Below are 24,734 nucleotides of genomic sequence, written 5' to 3' on the forward strand. Positions count from 1 at the left end.
TAGTTTGTGATGGAGCACATCACATGTCCCCCTTCAAACTTAGACTTATTTTTGTTGCCTATTGAATGAAAATGTGGGTATTCCTTAGCCTAAGAACACAAAGTCAATGAACAATTCCATTTCTGTAAATAATTGTAACTCCTGCTATTTATGGAACCCACAGACAGCTTCCATTGCCAAGCCAAATCATTAGTACTGTGGGAGAAAAAATTTATCCCAATGAATTCTGTGGAATAGGACAGAACTGGCATTTCACCTGAGTGTTCACTGAATGTTTTCCCAGGAAAACAACCAGGAAAAGCCTTGCAACTACACTCTGAAGAGACAGATGCTTCTATCTGTGATGCAGCCAAATTTTTTTTTGCTTCTAAGCTTGTGTCAACTCACAACACACATGAATCTGTGCTCTAAATAACAGCAAAAAGGCTGTGGAAATGTAAAAAGTTAAACATTTCTCTTGTCCCTTGTAAAATTTTATAGAATTTCCTGCCCAAAACCATTTTACTGAACTTATGAGGATGCATGTATAAGTAATTGATCAGGTCCTCAATCTTTCACCCTTCAGCTCCTTGTGTGTTCTGCCCACCTACAGAACCTGGGGATTCTGGGGCTGTGGAAGGATTGTGGAAACAGTTCCTGTGGAGAACCTTGGTAAAGTGAAAAAACAAACAAAAACCCATTGTGGATTGTTACACCTATGTGCAATTTAAAGATTATTAAGTATGGCAGTGGTAGAACTCAGTGTCTCCATCAAATTTTTGCCTACATATTTATGACCTCATTCTGATCTAATACCAAATATTTAATAGCTCCACTAACATCAACTGTGTATTTATAAGGAAATAAATTATTATTTATCAACTAATTAATTCTCAAGCAGATATAAAGTGAATAAAATGTCTCAGTGAAGGACACTGAGACATCACAATAAGTAAAATTCCTCAGGCCTGTGTAAGAATTCAAGTTTTAAAACTCATGTTACTTCTATACCCACCAGATAAAATTTAGATCTACCTGAGTTTTGAAGATAAGGGATTCTCTTCCAGAAAATTAATGGCAAAGTTTCTGAAATTTCCAACTACTTATGCCTCATAACAACTGCAATTGTGGGGGAAAAAAAATAAATAAAAGAGGGCCTAGTCCATCTCTGATGATGTCAGCAGAACAAAGGCAGAACCTGTGGAATCGTAGCTGTGTGGTATGAAACTATTTAATACAGTATTTTTATAGAAAAAATAATAGCTTTAAAATTCTATTGACATTAATATACAGCTATACACCTAAGTCATCCAAACACGTGCAGAGCTGCAAAAACATTCAAATAGAATTTGTATAAAAAGCAAAAATTTTCATTAAGAAAATGGATTTAGCCATTTGTACAAAGTAATGTTTTTTCGCTTCAATTTGCTCTTTCTTTAGCTTTCATTTTATAAGTTAAATTTAAAAATTAGTCAACACACTGAATTAAGTATGTAGATTTTCATTTAAATAAATCAGTCAACAATTTTTTTATAAAGTATTTAACACTTCATTGTAGAAACATAGGCAAAATGACTATTATAACCAAAATGAAAAATACTGTTCAATTTAAAAAAATGTACTTAAACAAGAACCTGAAAAAGTTTATGATATGCATAACATTGTTCAAGCAAAATTGCACTAGTATTACATAAATCAAGAGTTTTATAAAGGCCCCAATATGGCAAAGTTTAGAAATAGGTAGTATGCATGCACAATAGTACAACAAAAATCTCTTATAAAACAGCAGTTATTTTTGTAATGCTTGTACAAAGGGAATAAAGAGCAACCACAAACATATTTAATCTGTTAGGTTAATATATTATGATAGCTAAAAGTCAGTCATGTCTAGCAGAGGAAGGAAGAGTCCTCCACAGGATATGTGTGAACACGTCTTTTGTGCCTTTAAAGTTATGTATAAAATATTTTTGATTCAGTTCAAACCTGAAAGTAATTGTATTCTTTATTTCCATCAAAATTAAAAAAAGGTGAGTTGGATTTTGCCTCTTAGCAACAACAGAAAACAGGCCAGGTCAGAGAAGTGCTGGAAACTGATACTGATGCTTTTCACTTTTGATACTTGGACTTGATATTGAACCCAGACTACTGAAACTTGGGCTTTGCTAAGGTTTCACTTATATGCAGCTCGGCTCCTTTTACCTCCACAATACCACAGTTTATCTTAATTTAAAGAAACTGCTGTGTTCCAATCCTTTAGTATCACTAAATAGGTGTGAGGGTTTTATTTATGATTGTCAAAACTGAATGCTGTGATCATCTGAGTGTGCTTAAGGTTTGGGGTCTGGCTTTTTCCCTACTGCTCGGTGTGAGTTAGGGAGTTATTAATCCATAAGAAGTGCGTGTGATTAGGTGAATAGACATGTAAAGCATGTGTAGGCAATGCCCTCTTGTGCTCTAGGGTGGCTACTGTCCTACAGGACTGTTGGAGTTTGTATGCTTTGTCCCACAGCAAGTAAGGTTTCAGCTTCCAAGATATATCGTTACTATGTTCTATAAGGTTTTAATAAATACAGAGCTTGTTTACATGGTATATATGTTTAGTATATCATGTACAGTCACTGAATTTCTGAAACATAATCATTGTGTTCATGCAGATCATTAGATGTTTCACTTCTATAGTCTTGTTTACTTCTTGGCAACCTAAAGCTAATTTAAAAGCAAGTTATGTTTGTTTGTGAAAAGTTATCTAGCTTCATCAGGATCTGAAGAGAAGTTCTAATGGGCACAAAGAAGAGAGTAGACCATTCAATCATTCTTTCACCATTTAAAATAAACAAAATTACACACTGTACTACAGCTTCCAGACTACATAATGAAAAAGTGCAGATACCATCTTCATCGATTAAGTAGAACCAAAAAAGTTCATAGAAAATAGATTGCTCATTTTCACGCTACAAACGAATATGTTGTTTGCCATTTTAACAAATTTAAAGGTGTGTTATTTCAGCAGCATTGTTGTAAATTGTACCGTAGTGCAGTTTCTTTTTCATAAAAATACCTTACAAATGGTCAGTCAAAAGTCATCAGCAAAAGAAAAACCCAGAAAACAATCAACCAAACAAAAAACAGAGGTAATGCTGATGCCAAAACAATTATAATACTGTTGGTACATAGAAAAGTAATCCTTATATTTTATACATTTATACAGAGTATAAAAGGTAACAGCAGATTATGCCACAGTCTCCCTTATCCCAATATCTATTTTCTTTGGAAGAAGTTCTCTTCTTTCATCAACACTTCCTAAGGAGTTTCGACAGTTTTGTCCATCCACGTATAACTTTGCATATACTGGATTGGCGTAATTTGTTGGCTGCAGAGAAATGAAGCAAACATTAGACCAGTCAGATTGAATCAAAATTAGCATTTATGGAGATGGAAATGGCTTTGTTAAAGCAAGAACAAGTACACATAAAATACAACAGGACATATTTAATAGATACCTGGACGTCTGCAAACCTGATGATGAGTTAATTATTTAGTTGAAAATTAAATTCATGATGAGACATGCTATTATAGTAACCAATGACATGACATGCAGCATATTATGATATTAAAACCATAAAAAACATTGACAAAAATTAAATTAAAAACCTTGAAAAAATGTCTCTGAGGTTGATTTGTCCACCTTATTACACTGGAAGATTTCAGAATAGATATGAAGGAGTTTATAGAGAAGGTGCACTGTGAGACCATGTGACAAGTTTAACAGTAGAAAACTGCAGCCAACAGTTTCCATATATTACCTGTTCTAAGACATCAGCATCCCATCAATAGCTGACCATGTTTTCGAATTCTGTGGCCCAAATACACAACATGATTTGACCAAAAAATTCAAGACTTTCGTCATGTAAATTAATAATAAACCAGCATAACTGTTAAGATATCATAGTAGTTACAAATTGATAAGCCTTTTCTCAGCAATTTTGGTGGTTTGGACTGGAATGAAAAACATCTGTTGAAATGAGTGGCACTTCAGCATTGGACAAGTCCGTTTTTAATGCTGCAAAGCACTTCCTTGTGTGAGAAATCCCTGAGTCTCCACTATTTCCTTAATACTTTGTGCCTTTATTGTCTCTAGAAGAACTGTGCTATCCAATTAGAGTTCAGCTTTTATCCATGATAACAGGAAAGGGCACCTTGTGGTCAAAATCCTCCTCTTTTTACAACTAATTTATCAGCACTGCTCTGCTTGCACAGACTGAGTGGACCATCAAGAAGCTCTAAAAAAGGGAAATTAATTCGTTTAGTGTAATAAGAAGTGGCTAAACTTTGTATTGGCCAAAGCAGAACTGGGTAGGTTTTCCTGACTTGAAAATATCCTGAGTACACCCTGGGAAACAAGGAATGAAAAGCGACTTTAAGTCTTAGTTCTTCCTTTCCTTGTTGCTCAACTCTGTTTCTGAGCCCAGGATTAAGATACTCCTCAGGCTGGATAGCTACAGCAGCTGCTCAGTTAATGAATTAAAAGCTGCCCATTCCATCTATTACAGATGAAAAAGTGATGAAAAGCTTTGTGGTCCAGACTTTCCTGGAATGGAGACAGAACAAGGGGAGCCAAATTTATTTAATTAAAAAAAAAAAGAAAAAAATTAAAAAGAGCTACTCTCAGTTCTACCTGTCTGTCCCCACAGATCTTTACTTTTGTGGTCATGATTATAATGAGAAATTTATAATGAGAAAATCTTTCAATTGTCAAGACTTTTTTACTCCATTGGCCATCATTATTAAGGACGATAACCACAACAGAACAGAGATGCTTTGCATTTATGTAGTGCCTTATTGACTTATTAAAATTATATATAATAGTAGGGTCTGCCTCATGATCCCTCTGTGAGTGGTACTGATTGTACAAGGCAGTACAGTGAGGTACAGAAAGAAGCTGGAGTGACCAGAATTTAGGAGAAAAAGTTAAAGATGGGTGAATATTCTGGCTTTCATCATCCAGGGTTCTGTGCTCCATCCATCCAGAAAAGAACACACCCCATAACAATTATTAAATTTCCAAATACAACATATTACAGTCATGCAAGAACGTGAATGGCACAAAAAATGGATATATATTGAGGCACATGAAAATGAATGTCATATTGATGTCCCTTTTGTATCTTAAATCTTTGTTTGCAAACCTCATGCTAAGTTGTAGTAAAAAAATCAGATGTTTAGAAGGAGCTCTTTTATGATACAAATCCATTGAAATCTGAACAATTATAACATGCTTTGCAAATACTGAAGGAAATTGTTAATTTTTATGTGCATCAAATTCCTCTAAAATAAAATCACTTGTTTCCATTATTTGGGACTATCTTTCAGTTTGATAAACTTCACTAAATGCCTGTAATTACATACAAACTTAAAATATATCAGGATAAATGGCTGTGGTGACCATGCTAAACTTATATAATAACTTATAATATGGCAAAGCATCACATTGCTTATTAGTTTTTGTTCCTTTGCAAAGACATTTGCAGTTTTAGATCATGTTACGATGATGGGTACAGATGAAATTTTGTATGCAGAGGGGGACCCTTTATTTCAAATAGAAAATGTATTATTTAATGTCATTCTTCATTCCAGTAAAAGAAGAAAAACAAAATTAAAACCAAACAGAAAATGCCTCTACTCAAAAATGACAGACAAACTTTCTTTAGAAAGGGGCTGTGGTGGAATGGAATGGACTTGGATCATCATTTCTCACCCCTGTTGATAGTGGTCCTTTCAAGTCAGAGTTTAGGTAGATTGATGGAGCTGTGTGGGGAAGCTTGAATGCAGTGGACCCTCCCCCTATGTATCTGGCCTGTATAAACAGAAAATTTCAGTTTCTGTGCTAATAGAGCATTTTCCACGTGTACTAATCAGCACTGTTAAATAAACAGGGCACCAACTAAAAACATTATTTTAGAGTGATCTACATTTATAAAAACCTCCTTCCAGGCAATCCTCAGCATGAAAAACTTACATTCAACATGAGAATAAAATTCAGCACTTTCCGACCATTTTCCACTGAGGATTAGGGCCAGACCTCACAATAAGCATTGGCTCAGCCACTCTGCCTCCAGTGAGTAACTCCATTTTCAGCTTACCTCCTGCACTGAGCACACTGCCTGTGTGATGCAGTGGTGACATTGCTAGAGCTATCAGTAATCCTGTTATTGCTTTGTCAGAAATGCCAGGGAGTGATGGCTGCCCTTTGGTGTGTGCCCGATTACGGAGCTCTGGGAGAGATAGCGCGGCATTACCCCGCTCATCCCGTGTCACATCACTCAGGCACTTCAATCACTGCACTGCTGCTGCAGGACTGACAGCATCTCTCACAAGGAAACGATAATACTTACTAGCTTTGTGCAAACATTTAATCTATCTGCCCCGTCAGGGATCCCGGCTCCTTGTGCCTTGGCAAGTTTTCACATGTGGAATAAGTTAGTCTTGCATGCACGCAAGCACTCTTTGGTGCTTCAGACAGGGGCTGGACAATAATGTGCTTCCAATTTTAAATATTTGCCACTAGGTTGTGGTTTGCCAGCTCATAGACATGTCTGCCTTGATTAAAAAAAAAACCCCAATCATTTTGTAGTTAATTTCAAACTCTATTTTGATCAAATACGGGGCACTAGGAAAAATGACCATCAGATGGCATCAGACTACAAAACAGCTGTTAATATATACATGACATTTATTCTAATGACATCTAACTTGGTTTTATGTTCATTAACTAAATCTAAATGTCATTGTTCTACATTTCTATTCGTTACACTTAAAGACAAAACCTTTGCAAGACATAAAATGGCTTTGCCACTAGAAAGAGAAAAGAAATTACCTTTTCTGCATTTAGGGTAAAATCTGAGGCTAAAAGACCACCTTCACTGTGGTCATGGCCCACCTCATACATGTTATATGATGGATTGCCAATTTCTACATTGAGTCCTCCATTTATCATGGGTTGTCTTCTGATAGTTTTTGTCCTGTAATGCATAAACATACAAAAAAAAAAAAAGAAGATAGTGAACTGTTGGGTATTTTGTTTCTCTTTAATCTCTAAGATCAATGGGATGAAAAAGCATTTCCTACAGAGACAATCATAAAATCCTTCAATTTTCCAAGCAAAGTAGCAATCTGATTCTATGTATAGATAGATACAGAAGCTGGAAACAGTTTTATTGTTTTTCTCAGTTTGGCTGTAGTGGTATGAATCCATACAAAGCGCTAACTCGCTGTCTATAACCCTGACTTCCTCCAGTTATTTCCAGATTTCCCTCACTTCCAAGGAAAGCCTTGCAAAGTCATTGCCAATTCCCTGCAGGAATGAAGGCAAAGAGAATATGAGTCATGTCCCATTGCTCATTCATTTCACTTTTGTTTCAAACCAGTTGCACAAAGTCAGCTGTAAACTGAGGACAAGCGAATGGTTCCATCAGGATGCATTAAAAATGCATGAACTTCTCCTCATTCCAGTTTGCATTGCCTGCCAGTGGTGATTGGAACACTGAGGTTCAACTTGAATTTTCTTTCAAGCTTTAATAAAAGACAGAGCCTTATTTTTAACCTTGAATTAGGTATCAGTAAAGATAAGTGATTGAGTTGAATTGTTTCTGTTGCTGAATTCATTTCTTTCAGCTAAGGAGGTGATTTCAGCCCAAGCAATTGAAATAACCTCAAGAGGGTAATTTTTTCCCAGTGCAATATGTTCTCTAGAATTACAAGGGAATAATAGGGAGGTCACAGTCAGGATGATAACAGTCGAGTCCTCTTTTTGGCTGAGTAAGATGCAGTCAGTATCTGAAATCCAATATACTAAATGATCTGTATTTTTCAGAAATGTCATTGAAAAAATATTTCCTAAAATAGGCACTTAACAGTAGCATGCGAGTGTTGAACAGCTACACCTAGTTTAATACTTGACAGTCTTCTCTGAAGAGATAAAATAACTCTAAAATACATTTTCAAATATAATTTTAAGAAGAAAGCCCTTTATTGAGGCTAGTTCTATTTCTCCAGTGAAAATCTATTATTTAACAAGTGATTCTCAGTAACCTAAATAATTTACAGAGCAGCAACTGGTTTCAGGATTTGGCTATCACTAAACTTGGCATTTTAGGTGCAGCAGCACATAATGACATCCATGGACTCTGGCAGGGTCAGCATTACTAGCAGTATGGTCAGGAGATGTATTTATCTTATTGGCTTTACAAAAAAGGTTTTAAAAATTGATGCTCACAAGTTTACAGTAGAGTTTGCAGGGGAGAGATGCTGCATGTGATGCCAGATCATAGTAACTTAAAAGATTCTTTTAGCCTAGAGAACTGAAATAGCCTCATAAACGGCCACATTTGCAGAAACAGCAGAGTCATCACTTATTTTTAAAGGACTTAACAAAGAGACATTATCTTGGTTTCAGATGTGGGGTAACAAGGCCCAGGAGAAAGGAAGACAGCTGCTCAAGGCCAGCAAGCAGGACAGCTACAGGCCTGAAGTAAATGGTTTGCTCTCTGATTCCCACTCTGCCTTCCCTAGTGGGCCATGTCCTTATTGCCAGGAATCTTCCCTTGCTAAATCTACAGCAGCACCATCAACGTGATGTTCTTTGAACATGTGAAGGGCAGCAGCTCTCTCAGGTGTCTCATACAGCAGAAACACTCCTGCCTCCCCTGGCCACCAAACATGGCCTTGGAAGAAATGCCCAAAGTCAAAATGTCAAACTCAAGCTCATTACCAGCTCCAAGGCAGCTAAATTCAAGAGAACAAAATATTCCCTACTCAGTGCTGGAATTTATCTTCCTGTGCAAGATACTAAAGGAACATGTAGTAAGGAAAGGGCTGGGGACTCTACAGTAAATATTTTGAGAATTGCTTGCATCTTCAATATAACTTGAAGGTGTAAACAATACTCAAAATTTGAGTATGTGGTTTCAATGAAATATATTAATTCTGTTAAGTTCTCTAAGTCTCTGGATAAAGTTATTAACACTTATACAGTCTTGTCAGGACTGAGCAAAGTGGGTAAGAACTACAATTTTTGCAACTACTGCATGAGGAACTTAAGTATCAATAACAGATGTGGTTGCTCCAGAAAGAACCAAAACATAACTGATTTGCTGCCTCCAGAAACAAGTCTTGGGTCATTTGTTGCATTTTTGTTTCTCACATAAAGTGAGTTTTTGTATATCAGAAAGATGAAAATACTTGAAAGATTTATTTATTTTTTAACTTCATAATACAATAACTTCAATATAAAAGCACTTACCTTCGTTTTCTTTTGCAAAGAAATAGTCCAATTACAAGAGTAGTGATCAAAGTCACCAGTAGAACAAGAGGAACAATGATTGCTATGCTTCCTAAAACAGAAGGAAATACCATTGAATAATCATGGCTTCACAGCTGTAAAACAGTTAAATTAATTAAAAGAGAATAATTTCCCATGCCAACAATGCAATTTCATATGATGAGCTTCACTCATCAATTTGAGATTTTAATGCTGATCAATAAAAAACTTCATTACAGTTAATAGTGTACACACAAGTACTTTTATGGACAAATCAGGAGTTCCCTCTTTTTGGATACCAATATAATTTGGATAAATTCCCTGCCCTCATTTGCAGCAGCAGTCCATGAAAATCTGGAATTGCCAAACAATTTGGACTGGACTGGCACGGCCAGGATCTTCAGCAGCTTAGGTCATGCAATTATTAATCTAAAATATCCAGTAGGCCTAGCTCTGGTTGAAGAATTAATTACTATTTATAGGTATCTATTATCTTTATTTGTGGAAAAATAAAAAGCAGCCAGCAATCTTCATTTCTAGATGGTTGGTGCATTCCTGCATTTTGCTGCATTTTACTGCATTGTACTCGAGAGCCAACAATTTTGTTATGTTGATATAGGCAATCACAAAAACTACAATAATGCTTAATGCAGCAGAAAAACAGTGCACAGATCAGACAGCAATGTTAAAGGAGAGGAGGGAACAGGGAAGAACAAAATGGGCTTCACATTATTTTGGCAGATGATTTCACTGAAATGAGAGTATCTGCAAAAATAAGGTCAGTAACTGTACCTTTATTTCTGAGCCTTGCTTTAAGTATCTGCTCGTAAAGAAATACATGCAACAAATAATTTTATGTTATAAATACAGGACTTATAAGAGCAGGAATTCAGCATAAAGCCAGTGTGGAGAGGCATGTATTTTCTTTAATATCACAATCCTTAACTGGTGGAAAACAAAAATATTGCTGGTTGTTTCACTGACAACATTTATTGATTTATTAAAAAAATAAGCTGCTGGCAGTGTCTACTCTACATTAACCACAGTCTAAATAAAGAATTGAGAACTGAATTCAGGCTTTGAATTCTGCCTGAAGGCTTTCTGCCTGAAAGCCAAGTCAGGTTGTCAGATACACAGAATGAAGTACTGAATAAAAACTTGAAGCATCCTGAGTTCACTTCAGCTTATGAAGATTCAGCATGTAAAGGATATTACAACAAGGCTTTTTAAAGAAAACATTTGATAAATAACTGCCTTAAGTTCTACCTACGTGCCAAAAGAAAAAAAAAAAAAGTTAATTTTGGCTTGGCATGTAAACATTTCAGAAAAAAGCCCTGAAAAGTTTCATCTAACCACAAGGCTGACCTGAATAGCAGGCAGCTCATTGTGCTGCTCCACTTGGGCTAAATGTGAGCAGGGCAGGTACAGCAGGGCACCAGCAGCACACTCAGCACTCTGCAGGCAGCCTTGGCCACTTTCAGATGCCAATACTGCAGCAATGCCATCCTTTTATGCTTTCAGAGGTGTTTAAAAACATTCAGCAGGAGCTATTCTTACTTTGGGATGATTTTCACAGTAGGTAAAACTCAGCCCTCTGCAGATGGCCAATACAAAAGTTATGCACTACTTACAGCTCTATTTTTGATGCTTTCAGTAGGATTTAAATGGTCAGAGGTCTCCCACTAGCTCCCTGCACAGGGCTGATATGGCCAAATGCTTTTCACTGGATATTCTTTCCTTAAGAAAAGTGCAGCTAGCCCTTGGAGCAGGCAGTGCAAGGCCTAAGAACTGCCTTGTGCAACACCAAGTGGCAATCTAAAAGTCTAGAATATCTACTTTTTTTTTTAAAGAAAAAGATACCAGTAATGAGCATTTTTCATTGCATAAACTCATGTTTTAAGATAGCACAAGGCTTAGATTTCTAAAGTGAGCCAAATTTGCCAAGTGACAGCAGTGAGTGGAAATACTTACTGGTGCTGATGTTGTCAGACTTGCTGCTTTTGGGAGCTGGCCTCTCACACTGTGTGCCTGACCAGTTGGCTGAACACCTGAAAGGATCCAATTACGATGGGGAAGTTAATAAATGTCACCTATTAACACAGCAACCCATGAAAGAGACCACCAGCACCTTCTCAAGAGCTACTTGAACCACAGCAGTGCTTCTACAAAACCAACAAGAATCCTCATGAAAGGAGTCAGCAGGACCCTGCCACAGCAATGACAACACTCAGAGCAGGGATTTAGTTTAAACCTACACCTTTGTGTGTTTGATTCCTGTAATTATCACTACAACTTTAATTCCAGAGTTCTTTTCTAACTTCTCAAATAATAAAACAAGTTTAATCAAAGGTATATTGGCATTTTAACTTTTGAAACCTTGAATTTCATAAACACATGTTTATTTGCAGAAATATAGCCACATGTATGTGTGTGTGTAAGCAGGCCTGAGAGTCAAAGAATAAAGAGTTGTCCTAAAGGGACAGGAGCATCTCCTGCCCTCAGAAAGCCCTAAATACTATTTATATTCAGAATATGTGTTCCAGGAGCCAGGTGCCTGGATTATTCACAGCTATTCTGCTCTAATTTCCTTGTGTGAATATCAATATGCAAATAGTTCCTCAGCTGGGATTCAGAACACTCTCCATGCACACAAGGAAACACAAGGAGTCCATGGAAGCAGACTCAGCAAATCCATCAAAAACAGAAACAAATACCTGAATGAAATTCAATTGCTTATTCAACCTGCTGTAAATATGATTAAGTTTACTACAGACCCTCAAAGTCTCCTTGTGGAAATGGCAGGAAGTAGTCACTTTTCATCTGTCTCTGTTGCATATTGTGCAATGAATCATGTTTTTTCTAAGTCTTTTTGAATTATTCATGAATTTCAACATTAGTTATCTTTAGGGAGGTGCAATAGAGCATTACCCTCATTCAGTTCCAAGAACTACTGCTATCTGATGCCTTCCTAAGGATTTCATAAATTGCAAAGTTTACAGCTGGTTATGCTTAACAACTGATGTTGCTCTATAATAAAAGAAGTTTTGGAAAGACACCAAACATTCTAGACAAAAGCAATGCCATTCTCAGGGAGGAGCCCTGGGCAGCTGTGCTGGAGATGCTTTGGGCTCTCTTCTGTCCTTGCAGATCACTGCAGAAGACTGGCTCGTTTCTCTCCTTGCTCCTAAACCTCTTCCAGCACAACCTGACATTCAGATAAATTTCTTTACTGGGTTTCATATTAAGCTTGAACTTCTTTTGGAAAGGTAATTTAATTTTTGGTAGGATACACTATGAAAGTGCTTAAGCTCTGCAGAGGGTCTTTAGAAGCATTATTGATTTTTTAAATATATTGATTATTATTGCTAGTTGATTCATATATTGTCACACACTAGCTAAATTGCATTATAATTTAGAAGTTCTTCATGTTCATTGAAATAAGTTTGCTTACTTAAATAAATATGGCAAATACACACTTAGGTTTCCTCACTGCAAAGAACCCCCAATTCCTAATTACACACATGCTTCACAATGATATATTTTATAACTGAACCCAACTGACTTTTCCACCTGCTTACCATCACTTCAGCACACTGCAAGTCGCAGGGAACACAACTTTAATCTTTCAAAAGATGCATCTGTTCCTTTTTCTTTCCAGATCTCTCTTTAGCAATTATGTAAGAAAAAAATGCTTGCACTGACAGCTTACCTTACTAAGATACTGTTCAAGGAATTTGCTTTTTAAAAATATCAATTTTCAACATACAGCTGCAAAATAAGGGTCTCCATTCTTGTAGAGAAACATTATATATCTTTATACTTAGAATATTCTACTCAGCTCCAAGCTGTTGGCACATGACAAACATGAAACAAAGTCTTTCTATTTCTTCCTGAATATTTTGCATCATTCCTGATCAGGATTCAGCTCATGCAATTAAAACTTGTGATGACAGGCAATTTGCATTTAATAATACACTAGTGAAGGGAAAAGAAATATTTTCGAGTTAGATATATCTAACTTTGTAACTAAATTCTTATATTAAATGTTTCAAATGCTTCCACTGTATATAAAATCATTATGATAAATCTGTCATAAAAACAGTTTAGAGAATATAAGATAGTGAGACTAGCAAAAGGATCACCACGAAGCATTCAAGTACAAGCTCATGAGAAAATTGTATAATGTACAATTACATTCTTCAAAACCTTATAGCAGACAAGATATCAAAACAGCTGTTGAAGAAAAAATCCTACAGCTAGATATGCAGTAAACAGAGGAAAAAATAAGGCAAACATATTAGAAATTCTTTACCTATCTTGTCATTCTAATTGCAAAAAATCAGCAATATTGAAACACCTGAGGCATTTGACAGAATTCTCATAAAAACATTGTTAGTTGCCACTATATTTTAATTTTTTTTTCCAAATGCTTGCTTTCTCCAATAAACTTTAAAGAGACTGAAGCTGGAAGGATGTCAGTCACTTCCTTCTGCACTTTGAGGGGAAATGACTGCCCTTTGATGGTCCAGCAAGGTGTAAAGGCTTGTCTTGTGCAGACAGAGGAGAAAAAGGAATTAAGCCCAGGGGAAAGGGATGTTTTCTGCAAGGGAATTTGACACAGCAAATCAGCCTTGAGCAGGCACATGAATAATGATGGGGCTGGGACATGGACAACTGTTCATGCAGGAAGATGGGAAATGAGCAGATCTTCACCAGTTTTAGTTGTCTGCAGAGAGAAATTGCTCTTAATAACAGCATTTTCTGGTGTCAGGACATCTAAATTCAGACTGCTCAGTTCCTAGCATGGGAACTGACTCCTGCTTGAGTTGGATGTGCAGTGGTTTGTCCTTTCCCAAACTCTTTGGTACCAGGAGCTGTTCTGTGCCATTTTCAAGGGCTGTATGGTCAGCCAGAACATTTGCATACTGTCACAGACATCTTTTATGAAGAATCCTTTCCTTAGGAGTTTTTCTCCTGAGAAGCTGAGAGGCCTCAGGAACAAAATGTAACCAATGGTTATCTGCTGCTGTGGAATGCAACAGGTGCATCTGGGATTGGGCTCATGTGGTTGTTTCTAATTAATGGCCAATCACAGCCCAGCTGGCTCAGACTCTGTCTGAGACACAAACCTTTGTTATCGTTCTTTCTTTTTCTATTCTTAGCTTGCCTTATGATGACATCCTTTCTTCTATTCTTTTAGTATAGTTTTAATGTAATATATATCATAAAATAATAAATCAAGCCTTCTGAAACATGGAGTCAGATCCTCGTCTCTTCCCTCATCCTCAGACCCCTGTGAACACGGTCACACTATGAGCAAACTAAAAGGCATTAACGAAGCAGAACCACATAAAGCCACTTTGTTTCATCAAAGATGTTCACATCATCACAAACTAAGGAGAGAGAACAGTGGAAATGCCTGATTTGAGTCACTCCCAGACAAATACAGATGGAAACAGATGGGGAAGCTGACAGTGAAGGACAGGCTGGAGTCAGCTGAGTGGTGCAGAGAACATCTCAGGTGCAAATCTCCAGCTCCCAGCAGAACCAGAGAGAGATCAAAGGGCAGCAGTTCCACAGGGGATGCCCATATGAAAACTGAGAGTGAGTAAAAGTAAAAAATAAAGGTTGCACGCATTCTGCTGCCAAGGTCATTAATAAAACTGCTGCAGCTCTCTCTGCAACAATTCAGTTCCACATTTATAAAGAGATGAGTGCTTGGGAAGTGGCTCTGAGGTACTAAATGCCTGTGCCTTGGGAATTATCTATTTTGAGGAAATAGCATTGTAAAGAGAGATGTTTTAAAAAACTTTCAATTGAGGTCATGAAGGTATTGCACTTGGAGTGAGGAATGTTTAGACTGGAGATATTTACATTTCTGATCATGCTGTTATTACAGAGTCCATTCATGACAGAAAATGTCTCTCTTGTCTATTTCTGTATAACCCTTACAGGTCAGTGTGAGCAAACTTTCTAAACTCCATTATTCATGTACTTGACCATTTGACTACGAAATGACTGAATAAATAGAAAAAAAAACAGTAAAAAAAGAGCTAATTTTGGTGCAATTTTTAAAAAAGTTTGTTTCTCCTTTTTTCTCCCTCTTTGTGCCACAGGCATTATCATAAAAATATAATACAGATGGCATAACATGCAGTTAAAAGTGCTTTTGTAGATAACTGTTCTCCAACTCAATACACCAGTGCAGATCCAAAAATGACAACAACATTGAAAGATTAGTCTGAGGTGTACAAGAAACTGTGGAACAGTCCTTACAAAACAGAGGTGGAAGGGGAACTGAAAATGTTTCTTAGCTATAAATGATATTTCTTCATTATAAAAAGTATTTTTTTAACTTTGGTCTTGACATAGCAATATATTCTAAAACATCCTAATGAAAGTATCTAGCCTCACTATTTTAAGAACACTCAACATTAAAATTTCACTGGAACTTGTCTTATCATTAATATTAAAACTATAAGACAAGGAAACATCTGGATTACAGTTATTTACTATCTACATTAAATTGCATTGAAAGAGAGAAATCAAAATTCCCTTTTCCCCAAAGCTCTAGGATGCCAGAGGATGATAAAAGCCTTGCACTAAACCAAATAATTAATCTGTTCCTTATAATAAATTTAGGAATACTTCTGAAGATATGCATTGTTCATACAGGGAGCTGATATAATAAAGTTAAATCCACTGATTAACTCTCTAAATTAAAGCACTTTTATAACAAAGACAAGTCCCAACCCAGGGCTGATCGATAATTGCACATTCTGCAGCTTCCCCTCTACTGTAGCTTTTCATTATTTTCAAGTAGCAGCTTTTCCATGATCATTTTAAACGTGAAAAAACCACATTTTAGTAGTTTTGTCTAATGAGCATTCCTCAACATCATAGAAAGAAAATAATGTAGAAGCTAAGGGATACGAAATTTATACTTGCTACCTGAAAATGAAATACAAATTACCTTGCAATCCAATACATTCAGAATAGGACAATGACATCATTCAAAAGCAAGCAAAACAATAAAAAATTTCTTTTCAGGATGATCAAAAAACCACTGAAATTTAGTCAAAATACATGTGGGAAAAAAAAAGTGATTTAAAAAATTAATTTTAATTTGGGCATGAGATTACTATGTACAAAGGATTATTCACAGCTGCATGATGCTCACTGTAAGGAAGAGCTTCCAAGTGCCACTCAGCCTCACTCATCCCAAGGTAAGAAAAAGAAGGAACTGAGAGTCTTTAACCACCATGCAATTAGCAATATGTATACAGTACAGAAGCCATACAAATACTAAAAATAATAACAGAAAATACATAAAAGCATGTACAGGTGACTACTACTGTAGCTGAAATTACTCTGAGCAATAAAACAAAAGAGGTTGAGATGGTAAAACTAAAAAGAAAAGATGAGAAAAGACTGGGTAAGTAGGCAGTTAAAAACCCAAGCATGTTTTTCCCAAGCAGTGATACACAGCAGCAAATATATATATATATATAAATATATATATATAAAATATATATATAAAATATATATATAAAATATATATATATATATATATATAATTGTTCAGATAAAACTTGTATTATATATATATATATATATATATATATATATATATATATATATATATATAATACAAGTTTTATCTGAACAATTTTAAACTTGTGGACAAAGGATATCTGCATTACAGCCTAGTTAGTAAATGCTCCATGAAAAAGATACATATTCCTCTTTTCCAAGATCTTAACATTTCCTCCTCTGACAACCACTCTTCAAACACCTGTTTTCATTTGGTTCTTGAGCTACTACTAGTTTGTGGTACAAAGTGGATAAAAGATCCTTTATCATACAAAGGTATAACCTGCGGATTACATTCAGTTTCAAGATATTTATAACAAAGATATTTTTAGTTGAAAAAGAAAGCTCTCAAAGGACTGGCAGAATGCTGTGACATTCCTGTTGCAATTGCAATTGGGGAGCTCATTAAATATACCCCAGGAAATCATATGGAAAGCATTTATTGCAGGATACTTGAAAAAATTTCCTGGATTTTGCTGCCTCTCAGGGTTACCAGGGCCTTCTCTTAGGCAGGCTTTTCAATCCTGTGACTGTTCTACACCACAGAGGCTTTTTCTACTCAGCCTCCAGAAAATGCCAGTCAGGGACTGCAGGCTGTGGTCCCTTATTTGTCCATAACTGGACCATGGATGTACCTGAACGTTTTTTGAGCAGAGGTTTGGTTTAATGATGAGTTTATTTATTATAAACCTGTGTGTATATGTAGCACTTGTACAGCTGCATGTGCACTTACATAAAAACTGCTCATATGGGAAGATTTTTCAACAGTAGAGGAATGTCAGGAGGAAGGCCCAGCATCACAGGAAGCACTTGAGCTGCAGGGGAGCTCCTCCATAAAGAGGAATGCACTCTGTTATTCCTGAATTCTGGGACCTAAACACACACACACACACACACACACACACTCAGGTGCTCACCCCCACACTCTCCCCTCACACAGTGCCTCTCTCCAGCCTCCTGGCTATAAAGCTGGCAAGAACAACCTGGCAATATTGGACCAGGTTTCCCAGAGCAGCTGTGGCTGCCCCATCCCTGGAATGTCCAGGCCAGGCTGGGTGGGCTCTGAGCAGCCTGTTCTAGTGGAAAGTGTCCCTGCCTGTGGCAGGGGGGCTGGAACAAGATGAGCTTTAAGGTCCCTTCCAACCAAAACCATCCCAGGATTCTGTAAGAACAGCTCTACTGCTTGTTTCACTCCTGCAGGAGCTGTTTTTCCTAATTTCTCCACGTCTGCACTTCCAAGTTCAAACTTTGTTATCAGTTTTAGGTAATTCCACAACTTGTTCTCTCCCCAGTTGTTTATAGTCCTTAATCTGTTACATGACCAAAATTACCTATTACGAAATGAAATTATTTATTCTTTCTCCACCCTTTACTTTTCAGTTTCCTCTGTTACCAAACTCAGGCTTTCTTCCAAGCTCCTGCATGGTCTGTGGTCTGTGCCTTCTCATTAACTCCCCAGGATGACTTGTTCTTCACTACAGAGGAACTGATGTTTGTTCTAATATTGAAATACAACACACACTTGAATCCCTCTGAACAGTTAGCACATCCAGCCACAGGCAACTAATGCAATGCTGTACTTTGGCTTCTGATTTTTATACTTCTAGAATGCCTCAGGGGGTTGTGTAAGGGGGTTATGATTTGATCACATTTATTCTTAGATAATTATTATAGAACACATCCATGTGCAGGTACAAATACCAATAGTAATAAAAAAAAAATGGAATTCTAGCAATATATAGCTATGATGAAGGTATAAAAGAAACAAAGCTGAGAGAGAGCAATATTCTGTGCTAAATATTCTGTAATGAAAGCCCTGCCCATTCAACAACCAGAGCCACTCTGGAGTACTTGAAAGTTTCAATTCTTTCCAGTTCTCTTCTCCATGGTATCATACAAGGTGTAATCTCTCTCTAAACCCTGCTTCTCTTGAAGGAGTGAATATACAGGTGGCTAATTAGTGAGAAGGAAACAAAGACATAATTAAAGGTATTTATTTAAAGACAGACTGATAGAACAGATGGAACGAACAGTTTGCGAAATACACAGAAAAAGCATTTCTTGATTATTTCCCATATGAATCTGATCTCCTGATCATTCTTTTTTTTCAACTGATTTGTGAATTACTGGGGCAATTCAGGCATATCTCACATGCTTCTCCTGTTATGCACATCACACACAGACCCCACCCATTAGTGGGCAGTACTAAAGACATCCTTGAAAATGTAGTGGGGAAATACTAGAATGGCACTAACTATACACAAGATTATGCTACTTTAAGACACCCTAAGTGGAACATTTTTCAGAAAAGGTCATTATCCCAAATTTTAACATTCTGAAATTCTCTCACAACCTTTGTATCTGAGCAAGAACAATTATGTGGGGCAGAGGGGGAATAACAATCATCACATACCTAAAAATAATGCGAAGAATTAATATTCTAGATTGCATAGAAGTCCAAAGAGAAATCACAGCACATTCTGCATATTTGAAACCATGACAGAGCCTTCACTAAAACTGGCAATAGTCTTCATAAAACCTTCTTTTTTTTTTGGTGGCTTATATGAAGCCGCAGCAAGGCCTTAATTCATTCCTAAAATGGTGAGGTGAAAACCACAACTCCTCCTTCCAGAGTACAAGTGATATTTAGGTCATTTAGTGCATTCATCATTAAAAAGACACCTTGAGACAGGAAGATAAAATAAAAATGTGTGCTAGCTGTGCAGGCTGTTGAGAGTCTGTTCTTACAGGCTTAGAGTTGTTCTATAATTATGGCTTTAGGATTTCCCTTTGGAACTGCTAAATCTTATTCTCTATTGTCTTTACTGAATGATAATAAGGGCATGATTATGTGTAAAGTTTGCATTCTCAACTGATGCTGACTGTGAGAGAGAGCAGAGCTCCTGCTGAATGACAATAAATCCAGGCATCTCCTATTTCTTCTAAAAATCACCCACTCCCCAATTAAAGGCTGGTTTAGAAAAACATTGACCTGTGGACAAATGGCTCATGGAGCATTTGAGAGAAAAAGCACAAAAGATACATCCAATGTGTGACTTTGTAGGCAGCAGTATGTTGTTCTTAGGGCTGCATGATTCTGAAAACACAAGCATGATACAAGGAGATACAAAAAGTTCCAAGCACCCCTGTCCCACACTCTGCTGACCACTCCATGCTTTTCCAACCCTAAGAAGTGGTAGTTAGGAAATTAATTTTGTTTCCAATGGATTTATGGTACCTCGAGTCAGAGAGTTTCATTGCATGAGAACATTGACAAAACAACTGAGACCATGTTTAAACAAAAAATTAGATTATTCACCCTAAGCAGTCACTGTCTTTGCTACTCACCAGACACCCACATCACATCCCCACAGCATTCTGTGTTTCCATAAGCCATTCACCGAGAGAAGTTTAAATCTGTGTGAATTTCACATTTTCTCCCACGTCTAGGTCTTTGGTTCATGATTTCACTACTGACTTTTGCATCACAACCACTGAGTGATGCTTGTTCATCTGACAGGTGTTTTGTATCTCTCTGGACATCTGCCTTACAGGATTTTTAAAGACTATGGTTGTTTCTTTTCCTGATGAAGATTAAAATTTTCTCTTTAAGAAACAGACCTAAAATCCTTTAGAGAAGTAGAGCATACAAATGTAATTTTCTTTTTAACCAGAGAAGTCAACATTATGATGTAGCCCATATACTTTTGTTTAATAGTTTCTATAAAATTTCTATAAAAATTAACAAGACTTATAAATACAAGCTTCATTCCCGAAGTAGCACCTAAATAGCTGTTTTGTTCCCTTCCCTGTTCAGATAAGAAATAGGAAGTCAGACTACAGAACATGTGCAATATCACTGCTCACTAAACTTTATGCTATGTAGAATTAACTTGGTAAAATATCTCAAAACATGAGCAATACAGGCCAAGCGGCATTTTCAGTTTTTTCCCAATTTATTCAGTAAAATAAAGCCTTTTATTTCTTCCTCTGATGATACACACACTCCAAATGTATTTTTAAATATACTCATCAGTGCAACTCTCAAAGGGTAAGTGTGTATTATAGAAATGGTCCCCCAGATTAAGTATATATTGTGAAATGTATGTGAATGTGCATGACTTGAACCAATGAACCGTGGCCTGGAATGATGTCACAGAATGTGCAGCATTAAGTGGAAGGTTAAACCTACTTGCATCTCGGTTCATTAAACGTGGTTAAAGTGCAAATTCCCTCATTCTGACAGTAGTAATCACAAGGGTTCACTTTCTGGTCACAGCGCTGACTTTTAAACCCCACAGAGCATCTGCAGAATTTCAGTAAAATAGACCTACATAAATATTCTGCCTTGTGCTGGACAGATTTCAAACGCGTTATACACAACGACGGCAAGACACGCACACGTACACGGGCACACACCCACAGAAGACAAAACCAAGATTTTCTTTTCATGGAAGGTCCATCTGACAACACTGAAAAGTTTGCTCATGAGTGATGATCAAACAGTTTTTAAAACAATGGGCCTGTGCTGCCTGAAGGGATCTCACAGTATTGTTGTCAGATGTACATTTCTATCGATTGATCCAGATTGCAATGGTCTTAAAGATGGTCATTGCCATTTTCTTGGCATTGTTAGTGGTGTTGGTGTATGCTGCTGCATTTATGTATTGGAAATCCACACACAAATTAAAAAACAAAACCTTTTTTTTTTTTCCTTGAGATGCTATGGTGTTCCATGTGAATTGAGAAAGAATATGAGAGTTTTATAAGAAAAAAATTAATGAAAAGTCACAAGCTTCCAAAATAGCATTCTAGGTGTTTAAGCAAATGAATCACCAGGCTTAGTCAGCATATTTGGGCCTTACATATCATAGTTGTGATACTCTCCTTTTGTCAGGATTTATCAGTCTCTAGTCCTCAACTAAAGATGTTTAAGGAGGGACAAATAACAGGCAAAATGGTAAAAACAGGAAAAAAAAAATAAAGGAGAAAAATAGGCATCAAAAGTATTTCCAAATTAGTAAGGGCTACCATGCAAAACTAAATTACATTATCTTCAGCCCTGCACCTGCAAACATACACTGACAATTTTTCAGTGATAGTGCCACTACAATTGTGTGTCCTTTTTCTCAAGCAGAAGTGCTTCAGCTCTCACAGGGAGGAACCCTTGGCACATCTCTTCCACTGGTCAGACTAACGAAATCTAGGCATTTATGAAACTCCTTTGAGAGTCTGAATAAAACTCTCTTTCAAGATCACCTGCATCAACAAAATGAAAGAGTGGCTGTGTCTTTATTCACAAAGTTGTAGTGCCAGATCCCTTTGGGCAATAATTTGCTCATGTCACCCAGGGAATGAGACACTCATGTCCAATTCTCTTCCAACACCTCTCTCTTCCAGCCCGGAGGAGGCTCTGAGCTCCAGGTTGCTTGGAGAAGTGGAAGACCGTTGTGAAATGAATATTTTTAGGAAATAAATTAAAAAAAATAAAATAAAAAGAGTGTGACTAGGTAGCTCAGAATAACTGAGAGCAGGAAAGAAATTAATTTCTTGCTACAGTGACTACTTCAGTATTTTATATTGAGCAGCTGAAAAAGAAGATACACCATAGATCTCAAGAGAGGAGTAGAATGTAGGCTTTTCTGCTTGCAACAGTATTTCACTTCTAAGCTAGAAAATACCAATTTCTTTTGCGTTTTATGTCTGAGTTTAAGAAAAGCACCCTGAATTACTCTCTTGACCATGACAGAGGAGGGAGAGCACAATCTCACCCCAGAACAGCCACAATACTCTGGGCAGTGGGAAGGTTAGGGCAGAAATATGAAATACATGAGCATATCTCCATAAGGGAAATAACACTGGCATGATTTTTCCTATTCTCCAGCTATCAGGAGAAGGGTTTTGCCTTCAAATCTGACCATCTCTGTATGAAAAAAGACTTAATCCACCTCTGAGAAGCAGGACAGGCAATCTCGAGTTTCCATTCCAGAAAAAAATGCCTGAACAGACCTAAAATTACTATAAGTCTCCAAAGATGTGTCTTTGTATCTATATGCATTCACAATAGAGCCCTTACTTCTAAATTTCAACATACATTTTGCAAAAGGGTATGCAAAGCATGAGGTTACACAAACAGCTAGAAAACAAACAGTGTAAGTTGAAACTGCAACCAGCAGCTAGAGAGACCAAAAATACAGACACATGCACAATAATTTTATTATTTGTAGTCACACAGGCATTATAATGATCTGCAGGAGGCAGGATACTCACAGACAGACAGGTATATTTGTCTCTGGGTCCAGCTGACAGGTGCCACCATTGTAGCAGTAGCCATCACACAGCTGACAGGTAGAGGCAATCTTTCCATTAGTGCAACTGCCATGGTCAAAAAATTAAAAAAAATGGCAAAAAGCAAAGTGTAATCAGTATTTCAGTAAATCTGAGCATTTCGTTGTAAAATCACTATTTTAATGTATTATTATAAGATCTACTGATTGAAAGAATTCTAGGTTTCTGGTTTAAAAAGTTAGCACAGGCAGTGAGATTATTGCACAATATATATTTAATCTTTCTTTTAATGAAAATAAACTATTAGAATACAAATAGCTCAGCAATAGAGCAGCACATGTTACCCATGCCTCCAACAGTATTTAGTATGTCTCTATCACTGTCACAGATAATGCAGAATTTTCAACAGTGAAGAACAATGAAGAAATTTCAACAGTATAGAAGAACACCATTGCTAGCTTGATTAATTTCAGTGTTTCCAAGTGAAAAGCCATTCAGTTTCCTGTTATATTGTGCTTCCTCCAGTGAGGAGTGCTCCATGAGTTGGTTTTGAAAGCCAGGAGGCAGTTGGTTTGGTACGGGCAGGAGCCACACAGAGGAACTGATGTGACATGACCACTCCAGGCACAAACTACGGTGCGAGAGATGTCAAGGACAACGCAGCCGAAGTGCTGTTAAATGTGGGATTTGGAACAAAACCTCTTTCCCACACACACTCACTTGCACACCACGTCACTGCTGTCCTTGTTGGTGATGCAGTGTCCCCCGTGGCAGCGGGTGCACTTGTCCACCTCACACTTGGGGCCCTCGAAGCGCGCGGGGCAGACGCATTCCACGCGGCCGTCGGCCGAAATCGTGCACGACTCGGAGTTCACGCAGTAGTGGTGGCAGACATCTGAAACAGCACCAGACCTAATTACTAAAAGACGTTAAGGAGCATTATAGAAATAAATAATAAGTTGTTTTCACGTTTTGAAAGGTACTGTAGTAAAAACAAAATGGAAGCTGAAGCCGGCGACTCACTGGCAACCACAGGAATCGAGAATACCCCATAAACAGATACATAATATATTAACAATGTAATCCTGGGAAGTGAAATGGAAGTATAAACTCATAAGAGGTTTTTTTTTCCTTTCTAGTTGTCTAACCATTTATGGCATCATTCCACATAATATAAAGACTCCTGATGAGAAAAGCAGAGTAATGTTAATGTATTTAATGGGACGTTGGCAGAATAAAAATCTTCTGATACATTCACATTACCATTAACAGCATTATGCTAAACTGAAATTGAAACGATATTTTGAAATAATTAAGTTTTATTTTCATTTATCCACATATTAAAATTTCATGAAGTTCTAATAATAATATATAAAGACATAATCCATAAGTTCTACAAAGTACTACAAAGAGGCATAAGCTTCACAGACTGTGCAAGACCCCATTATGGTATTTAACTGTTTAAATGCCAGTAAGACTGAGATTTCAAGTAGTAAATTCTTTGACTCTTCAGAACCACCAGTAAGTGTCTCAGTTTTCATCCCTTTTAAAAAATCAA

The 24,734-nt window shown here is 36.9% G+C and overlaps 1 protein-coding gene across 1 annotated transcript in view; it reads right to left on the reverse strand.

Annotated features, from left to right (window-relative positions):
• Positions 1-1,192: 1,192 nt before the first annotated feature.
• Positions 1,193-24,734, reverse strand: part of LRP1B (LDL receptor related protein 1B) — a 632,190-nt gene continuing 608,648 nt past the window's right edge. Inside the window, exons 85-92 of the mRNA XM_036387231.1 lie at positions 23,897-24,071; positions 23,159-23,263; positions 21,081-21,194; positions 11,267-11,343; positions 9,278-9,368; positions 6,854-6,998; positions 5,735-5,833; positions 1,193-3,349 (exon numbers count right to left, since the gene is read on the reverse strand). Of these exons, the coding sequence (XP_036243124.1) occupies positions 3,209-3,349; positions 5,735-5,833; positions 6,854-6,998; positions 9,278-9,368; positions 11,267-11,343; positions 21,081-21,194; positions 23,159-23,263; positions 23,897-24,071 (947 nt within the window). The 3' untranslated portion in view covers positions 1,193-3,208. The remainder of the gene's footprint in view (positions 3,350-5,734; positions 5,834-6,853; positions 6,999-9,277; positions 9,369-11,266; positions 11,344-21,080; positions 21,195-23,158; positions 23,264-23,896; positions 24,072-24,734) is intronic.

This window comes from Molothrus ater, chromosome 7, assembly GCF_012460135.2.
Source record: "Molothrus ater isolate BHLD 08-10-18 breed brown headed cowbird chromosome 7, BPBGC_Mater_1.1, whole genome shotgun sequence".
Classification (NCBI taxonomy): domain Eukaryota; kingdom Metazoa; phylum Chordata; class Aves; order Passeriformes; family Icteridae; genus Molothrus; species Molothrus ater.